This window comes from Octodon degus, unplaced genomic scaffold (assembly GCF_000260255.1).
Source record: "Octodon degus isolate 3935 unplaced genomic scaffold, OctDeg1.0 scaffold00290, whole genome shotgun sequence".
In the NCBI taxonomy this organism is placed as follows: domain Eukaryota; kingdom Metazoa; phylum Chordata; class Mammalia; order Rodentia; family Octodontidae; genus Octodon; species Octodon degus.
Window position 1 is genome coordinate 453,493 of NW_004524866.1, and position 9,482 is coordinate 462,974.

The following is a 9,482-nucleotide window of genomic DNA, read 5'->3' on the forward strand; positions in this document are numbered from 1 at the left end:
ATGCACACATGATATCTTCTAAAACAATATTAATACAAAACTTTATTCTTATTGAAGTAAGAAAAAGTAGCTGTAAAACTGTCCTATTTTGTATATACATATTTTTTTCATTACAAAAAATTTGCATTTTTAGTTATAAAGGAGCAGAAAAGTATAACCACGATGTATAAAAAGTAATGCAATATTAATATGCTGAACTATAAGAGTTTCAAGTCAACAGCTTCTGACAATTGCCAATTTTGCTGATAGCCCACTATTATTATGGACTGTTGAACTATATTGGGATATTTTGCGGAATGCTAGTACCTACAATATTTGAAATAATATTAAGAATGAAAAGGTCCTTTGAAGACTTTTCCAAATACAGTTTCTCTAACAGCAATGAAACATCGCTCTCTGACAAAACAAAAAAGGGGATATAAAAAAAGTACATTCCTTTAAAAGAAAAGATCAAAAATATATTAAAGAAATGAGAAACAGTAATATACAGGAAGGAATTTATTATATCTTCAAATTGAGAACAAATATTAGGAAAGCCAAACAAAAGATAAGTTGGATGGTATAAAAGATGCAACAAAATGAATTCTGACTTAAATAGAAAAATATTCAGAAAAAAATTTCAACCTAAAAAGATGAGGACAATAGTCTCTCTGGAGCAGGTTGCTTTAGTAAAAGAAATTGCATCACTTAGGAAGAATAAGAGCCCTATAGTGGACCAGCGTACCTAACTTCACATATGGTTCAGCTTTGAATTCCGGCCCTCTTTGTATATTAGGAAACACATTAATGATGAGAAGACTTCTTTCTCTCAGAATGTGTTTTGTCCCTAATTCCAGTCAGAGAATTTCTCTCTGGTCTTACCAAAATAATGTAGCACTTGGGGACAAAGATGCAGCCCAGCAGCCCTGCACTGGAGGCCAAGATGAAGACCACCTCCATGGCCACCATGACCTTCCCCTTGCTGATGTGGTACACGGGCAGGAAGGTGACCCACACACTGCAGAACACCAGCATGCTTAAGGTCAGGAACTTGGCTTCACTGAATGTGTTGGGCAGATTCCTGGCCAGGAAAGCCACAGTGAATCTCACCAGGGAGCCCAGGTATCCCAGGACACAGTAGAAGGCAGAGAGGGAGCCCTTGCTGCACATGATGATGATGTGGCCATGTTCAGAGTGAGCATCTGTGTCAATGTAGGGTGGATTCGTCACCATCCAGATTCCACAGAGAGTGAGTTGGATCAGGGAGCAGATGGGGATGATGAAGTTTGGAGCCCTTAACACCAGCAACTGCCTCATCCTTATGCCTGGAGCAGTGGCCTTAAAGGCCAGCACAACGGTAATGGTTTTGCCAAGACAGTGGAAACAGCCACAGTGAACACAAGTGCATACGTGGTCTGCTGCAGGATGCAGGTGGCTGTGTTGGGAGGGCCAATGAAGAGCAAGGAGCAGAGGAAACAGGTGAGGGAGATGAGCAGGTTGTAGCTGAGAGCCCTGTTGTTGGCCTTGACGATGGGAGTGTCTCTGTGCTTCACAAACAACCCAAGCACAGCAGCTGTGAGAATAGTGAGACTCAGGGCAATGCCATCCAGAGCCTTCCCTAGAGGATTCTCATAAGCCAGAAAAGTCACAGCTTTTTTTAGGCAGTGGTTTTGCTGAGTGTTTGCATACTGATGATCTGGACACTTCCCACACTGTTCCATATCTGGCAGAAATTAAAACTTTCACTTGCCTATATTTATTTGTTTATTATTTTTACAGACCCATCCCCAGAGGTTCTCTGGACTTGCTTGAACTAAAATTTCACTTATTAATTTTTCTTGTTCTTTCATTTTTCTTTTTCTTTAGGTAGGACTGAACTCATAATTTATACTGACAGGGCCAGCCAAATAACTCAGCAGATTAAAGCACCTGCAAGCAGGCGCAGGGGCTGGGGGTTCAATTCCCTGGCCTGTTTTTCCAGCCCCGTCCCCAGGCGATCTGAGATGGCGATTCAGAGTGGTTGTGTTGGTGCAGATCTGTAATCCCAGAAATTGGGAGACTGTAAACAGGCAGATCCCTATGAGCCCAATCTAGTGATGAGACCCTGAACACCCTCTAGACCTTTCCCTAAAACGTACAGAAAAAAAACCCATAAAAATAATTAACGATGACATAAAATTTCAAACCTTTTGAGTGTAACTGTTTTGAGACAGAGTCTCTGTAATCATTTTGTTTCCACAGCTGTGTTCTGACTGAAGATCGTATTGCCTCAGCTTCTCACAGTGCTGAGTTCCAGGCATGCATCACCACATCTCACTTTTCCATTTTTTTCTAGATACAAAATTATATAATGGAATATAGAGAATAACTCGATACACAGTCAGTCTCATTGTACTTCGGAGCTTATTTAAATTCATACTACATGTATTTTCAAGTTAAAATTTATATCAGCCACAAAAAATAACTTAATAAATATTCAGTGGAAAGATGATTGTACTTTGTCATGATTTATGACAAAGTTAAATATGTCCAAAGTGGTACTAATGGTGTGCAACATTCTTCAACATTAGATTTTATAATATTTATAGAATGTGTTTCTGTCCTCATGTTCATTATGTCTGTTTTGACAACATGGCCCATTTTTCTTTAGGATGCTTAAATATTCCATGAGGAGTGAATGTTCTTTGAATGGTGAATATGACATTTTGGCTACTGAAAGTAAACCGAAAAGATTGATGTACCTTATTTTTTTCTGATAGTATCACCTCTGTAAAAATGCCTATGAAACCCTCTGGAAATGTAGATACAATCTCTTGTTCAATCCTTTATTATTATTCATATCATCCTTACCGTTTTGTGGTACAGACTCTATTCCATGATGTAGGCTATCTCCCCACTCATCTGTGCATTCCAGGAGAACAGGATTAAACCTAAAATTAGATTGCACTATATTCTAAGTATGTTGTATATCAATGTCACTATCTCCAATTAAACTTAATGTTTCTGAGCACCTGCTTTGTGTGAAAAATAGCATCAGCCCCAGGAGAATGAAATCGCCTGCCCTTGTCTTCACTGTAATCTTGCTGTGGTTCCAAAACTTGTAAAAAAATTGGCTTTAACACTGCTCTGTGTTAAACTTCACAGTGGATATGGAACATAGAAACTGTGGGGTAGTAAGATAAGGCTTGTCTGGAGAAAATAATTCTTTTGTAGTCAGGTGTGGTGATGTGTAGTGTTATTCCAGATAATTCGTGGGCTGAACCAGGTCTATTGAATTTTTGAGGCAGTCTGAGGCAAATTGGTGATGTCCTGTATCGTAATAAAAATAAAAATAGCTGGAGACAGACCATTGATAGAACCCATTTTAGTTTCACTCTAGCAAAGCAAAAAATCCAAACCAAACCAAAATGAAACAAAATAAAAAGTCATATGAATAAGAATAAAATGAAAGGAAAATGAATTCAAGCACATTTCCAAAGGAAAAAAAGATCTTTTTCAACAAGATAGTAGTATTCAGTATAGCAACTAATTTGATATGCAAAGGAGGACTTCTATCATCTGTGTCCTCTTCAAGGTATTTTACATTTACTGGATGGAAGGAGTGAATAGAACATAAAGGAAGAATGTCTTCACATCATTCTCCTAAATGTGTCATTGGTGACCTCATTGTCTGCACAAGGGATGCAATCAAAACAGCAGGCAGCCTTTCCCTCCTGAGGGCTTTTTCTAAATCCAGGGCTGCAGCTCTCACTGCAGACTGAGCGGGGAGTCTAAAGGAGAAATATACAGTGGTAACTTACTAAACATTTGTTTCTTCAGAGCAAGAGTGATTAGCTCAATTTCTATGTATACATCAACAAAGCTATGCAATTGAACACCTAACTTATTACATAATATGAAGTATGTATTTAAAAATTATAATTAAGTATGCATTACTTTCCAACTCAGCAGAAACTTGTAAACATTTTCTTTTCAAATTGAAAACATTCTTGTCATTCAATTTCCATATATTACCATTGTATAAGCAAAATTGGTGGCACAAAGCCTGTGACAGTGCACATTTGCTCATTGCTGGTCTATGGAAAGGAGAAGATAATATTTAATTTGTATTGTCTTCTTTTTCAACTGTTTATGCTTTTTCTCTTCTTAAATTCTTATACTTATTTTCTTTCTTTTTCAAATTGTACATGCAGATATCTGATAATATGAATAACTGGTTGGAAGACAACACTATGTATTACAACAAACACTGTGAAATTCATATAACTTTGTTAAGTGAAATTCTCTATCACTTGTAATTTTTTCTTTTTGTAATTCCAATTTGTACTGCCTTTTAAAAAAGTCTGTCAGTGTTTAGCTTACTTGTCGTTAAGTGTGCCATGATTAGGTACAACATACCTCTGTCACTCCTGTGGCCCACTCTATCATATCCTCAGATAAAGTCATTTTATGGCCATGTGGAGCATGAGAAGAAAATGTGCCAACTTTAACCTTAAGTCTAAGACCTTCTGGGAAATTCCCAAAATATTGGATGTCGTACTCTGAATCCATTTTCTCTCTGTCATCTAAATTCATGTGATCCCCATCAGGATTGGTAAATTGGATGCTCTTCAGAAAGGGATTTAGCTAAAAGAGACACATTATCCTATGAGAACAGGGCTCCGGGAGAAAGAAACAAAACACACATGAGGGAAAGATCCTAAGCATGTTTAATTCATTTTACCAAAAGCAATGTTAGCACTGGAATCTACTAAATTGGAGCTCATGGATGTCTCAGGATTAACATGTTCCCATGCTCAAGAAATGTCTATCAGTTTCCAAAAAAGCATATTCTATGCAAGCTGATCTAAATAAGGTTTGTAGCTGTGTTAGGGAAAAACTTTAACACTGGAAAAAAAAGCTCCTAAAGCCTACAACTTCCATTGTTTATGTGACTATGCACATGGCATCTAGGAACACAATGAGTTCATCAAGATTTTGTAGCAGGAAATGACGTTTAAACCTGTGCACTCTTAGGATTGACATCATTTAATTTTATAAGTGAATATAGGTTTTCCTATTGTCCTTGAAGACAAACATGGAGCATGTTGACGTGGGCAAGGCATTGACAACCCATAGGCAGAGCAAGGAGCTAACTGCCTTGTCTTTCCTCCTTGCCAGTGGCTCCTTGATGGAGGGTTTTTTCAATTCATCTCAAGAACTCACTCCTTAGCAGTAAGTGTGGTGCATAAAGTCTAGTGGTTTGAAGAAATAGTCTTAACACAATTAGGTGAAGCACATAGAATAACTTGAGAGAGGCACCGTGATGACACTGCCTGCCATCCAAGGGAAGACACACTCATTACCTGCCAGGGAGAAAACATCATCACTTCTCTCTTATTAAGTGGTGTCATTTCCACCACTTCAAAAAGCATCACATGGAGGGCAAGGGCCACAGCATACATGGCATTGTAAGCATTGTAGCTTCTATCACTCATGGCTGTGTCAAAACGATTTGGTGGTAAACAAGCCAGAGAGGCATTAGGTATACAGTTCTCTAAGGCACAGTCAGACTCAGAGAATGAGCAATCAAAATTCTTGGACCAATACATAGTGAGGTAAGTGTCCTCTGGGTATTTGAAAGGGGTAGCTTCCTGGTCAAAATTTCTGAAACCTGAAATTTCTTCATGGTGGTGTGAAAAAACAAGTATCTCATGGAATGGATCAAGTAGGAAATCTCTCCCAGTCACATCAGCATGCCATTGTGAGTTTGTCACCCAGACTTTCCATGTCACTAAGTTTTGTGCTATGTTGTAGATTACGTCATTTGGACTATCAGGGTCATAGTAAATGACCACCACATTGGCAGATAACGTATCTGCACTCAGGATGTCATGTTGCTTTATGACTGAAATATGAGACACAGCCGCACTGGACATCAATTTCACAAAGGCAACACAGACTCTGTTTCTGTACATCTCAGTTCTTATATCTGAGAGAAACTGAAGACCATTATGACCTTCTGTGATGAGCAGGCCCACCCATGTCCAGTGGAAATGACGCATTAAGGATACCATCGCAAGGGCCAGATATGTGTCTTTGGGGCCACCTGGTGGAGCGAAGGATACTGACTGCTGTCCACGAGGGTGGGAGGAAATGAGCCAAAGGTAACCTTAAAGAAAAAGAAAACTGTGTAATACAATGAGTGTTTACGGGAAGTACTGTAGTAGTCCTAAGTGTGCTGAGTGACATCTCCAAGTTGGAGAAGGAGATATACATGCTCTTCCCATGTGTCTCAGCACCCTCAGAATTTTTTTTAATGAACGCAAGCACTCAGACATCTCAGCAACATATTTCTTTCCTTTTTAATCCAAAAATAGAAAAGAAAATAAATTAAGTGTATCTTACTACATGTCTGTGTGCAGAGTCTGGCTCATTGTGCACTTTGAAACATGTTCATCCCAACCTCACTTGTAACCCCTCATGTTCCAGATAGGTGAAGCACACTGGATGTGCATCCCTCATTTCCTGTCCCATCAACCTTAACCTGTGGAAATCTGTAGAGCTCCAGCAGTGGGCCGATCTGAGAGGAGGCTCCCCAGGGCGTTTCTGTCAGTACTGCTGCACAGTTGCTTTCTTTCCTGCAGATGAAATTAGGAATCTCATGTTGTCCTGTGAGCAAAGTGAAGGAATTCTCGAGTATCCTCCAATGACTGCAAATGAAATTATGGAGCTCATAGCCCAGAGAAATGTTGGGTAAGACATGAGGATTCCTGTTGATCTCTTCTACAGCAAAAGTGAAGGCCAGGTAGTTCAGGTAGTTGCTGGGTGTGAGCATGTACAGAGAGCACGGAGGTCCTTAGGGAAACGACCTAGCCAATGAACATCTTCACATCCAGTCCAGCACCATTTATGAGCTGAATGCTTGTTTCTTTCATCACACACACAATTACAACCCAAGTGTGGATATGATGATTGACTATTTAGGAGATAATTGGAAGTAAATGAATCACAGGGGTAAATTTCTCATGAAAGAGCTCAGTAAGTAGCCTTAACAGAATCCAAGCAGGGTTGTTTCGCCATTCTATTCATTTTACAGTTAATATAAACTTGCTCTGTACATTCAGAGGAAAATTTGCATATAAATTATATTATTAATGTCTTTAAAATTGTTGTTTTTAAATATCCTGACAGTTTTCAAGGAGAAAAGTAGTATATTTATTAAATTACATACAGTATTCAATACTAACAGGGATCCATTTCTGTTTATATGCTTTAATCTAGGAAAAAGATATTTCCTTATGATTATGATTCAAATACAAACCAAGAAATTTTCTATTCCCACTCATACACGTGAGGAAGTCACACTGTAATACATACATTCAACCATTTTATTTAATTATTAAAGTAAATAGACAGTAGCATATTACATTTGTCTGTACATATACATGCATAATTGTGTTTGCCAGCTAAAGATAAAAGCAAAGCTATACCTGAAATTTTTTGAAATCAAAACTTGTTTTTTTAAAATTTATTTTAAAGAAAATATATTAATAATAAGTAACAGTAGTAGCTGTACACATTTAGAAGAAAAAAATAGAAAAAAATGTAAAGATGAGGAAAATATTTAAATTTTTGTAAAGCAAGTGATATTTTTCAATATTAGTCTAATCTCACACAATTATATATGTATATATGAGCAACAGAAATATTTTGGGAAAATGTATGGAAAAGAAATTAGCTGTCAAATGGAATTTCTATTTCTAATTGCTTGAGCAACTGCTATACTGATTTTCAAAATTGCCGTATACTAGTTTGCATTTCCATGGACAATGTAGAAGAGTTCCTTCTTCCCCACCCCACCACCAGGATTCATTTTAGATGATGGGCATTTTTCTTGGCTGAGACTGTGTATCAGTGCTATTTTGACTTGTATAATGAACAAAAAAAATTAGACCCCCTCAAACTAAAAGACCCAATCAAAAAATGAGCAACCAAAATGGATACTTCTTAGAGGTAGAATAAGTATCCAATAAACATGTAGAAATATTTTCAACATTTGAAAAAAATAGATAATATAAGAACCATTGTCAATCTATTAACCTTGATCTGAAGATCTGTAACATATGTATTTGTCTTTCTTTCTTTCTTTCTTTCTTTCTTTCTTTCTTTCTTTCTTTCTTTCTTTCTTTCTGCTTTCTTTCTTTTTTCTTTCTCTCTTTCTTTCTTTCTTTTTGTTGGCAGTATCGGTTATTGAACTCAGAACACTTGCTTGTCAGGAAGGCACTTATTCTACTGAGATATCAGTATGTTCCCTAGCAGTATGTTCCCATTTCTGTCTTTGCAACTTCTATTTTTTTGTTTGTTTGTTTGTTTGTTTTATGCTTTTCAAAATTAAATTAAATTGGATAAAACTTAGGTTTTGCTTAAAGAATAAAGTGGTGATTAAGGTGGATGAGGGTCAGGAATACAGAGTCAACCTCCTTCCAAGGATTCAGAGCACAGAAAATTGCTTGGCCCTTCCCCTCCTGAGAGATTTCTATAAAGAACACGGAATTTACTGTTGAGAAAATACAATCTCCTTTGAATAATTGTGGAGAAACTTCTTTAAAAAGCTGTATATCAAAAGAATTTTCATTGAAAAATGGTCAGAACAAGATTTATCTGTCAACATCAGAATTAAAGTTGTTCTGATGGTTCTAAATTGTACAATACAAATGCAGAAAGTTAGTAGAGAAAAAAAATTGAAGAGAGAAGTAGGCACTGTTTTCTCATTAGTCATAAGACTATTCCCCTGTAAAAACAAAATTTTGGTACTAGCACCAATCAAAAGCTAAGTAAAAGATTGTAATGAAAAGATTTCCAATATAACATTTGTAAGTGAAAGTTCTTCGAGGAAAATATATATATAGCAAAAACTTCCACAAAACTTACATTAGACATTTTTAAAGCCCTAAAATTCTGGTATAGAGAGAAAAGCTTAAAAGATATATTTCATAAATATAACATTTTAAAACTTTAACAATGTTGCCACTAGAGAAAAAGTTACATGACATAATTTTATATCAATGACAAATACTGCACTAGTACTCTGAAATTTTTTAATTGTTGAGATTTTTAGAAGAAAAAAGAAACATGCTATTTAGAGAAAAAGCAATTAAACATATCAATGCAACAATGGCACAAATTATAGAAAATAACATCTATCTACCATCTATCAATCAATCATCTTTACATAATAAAATTTATATTATTTTTAAGATAATTAGAAATTCACTAAGTATTAAATTGTTACTCATACTGAAAAGTAAACTCTTGTGAAAACTGAAATTAAATGAGTACACATATTTATAAAAAATATATTCCAGTTTGATCCCTGGGCCTGCCCCATGATTGATACTGGGCGTAGCAATACGTGACTATAATCCCAGCACTTGGAAAGCTGTGAACAGGAGGATCACTATGAGTCCAATCTACATAGTGAGATCCTATAAACCCTGTACTAATTACAAATATATATATAT

The 9,482-nt window shown here is 36.5% G+C and overlaps 1 protein-coding gene across 1 annotated transcript in view; it reads right to left on the minus strand.

Annotated features, from left to right (window-relative positions):
- Positions 1-783: 783 nt before the first annotated feature.
- Positions 784-9,482, minus strand: part of LOC101590583 (vomeronasal type-2 receptor 116-like) — a 13,913-nt gene continuing 5,214 nt past the window's right edge. The window contains 7 exon segments of the mRNA XM_012512919.1: positions 784-1,349; positions 1,352-1,705; positions 3,629-3,749; positions 4,378-4,605; positions 5,325-6,061; positions 6,064-6,130; positions 6,506-6,782. Coding sequence (XP_012368373.1) covers positions 784-1,349; positions 1,352-1,705; positions 3,629-3,749; positions 4,378-4,605; positions 5,325-6,061; positions 6,064-6,130; positions 6,506-6,782 — 2,350 coding nt within the window.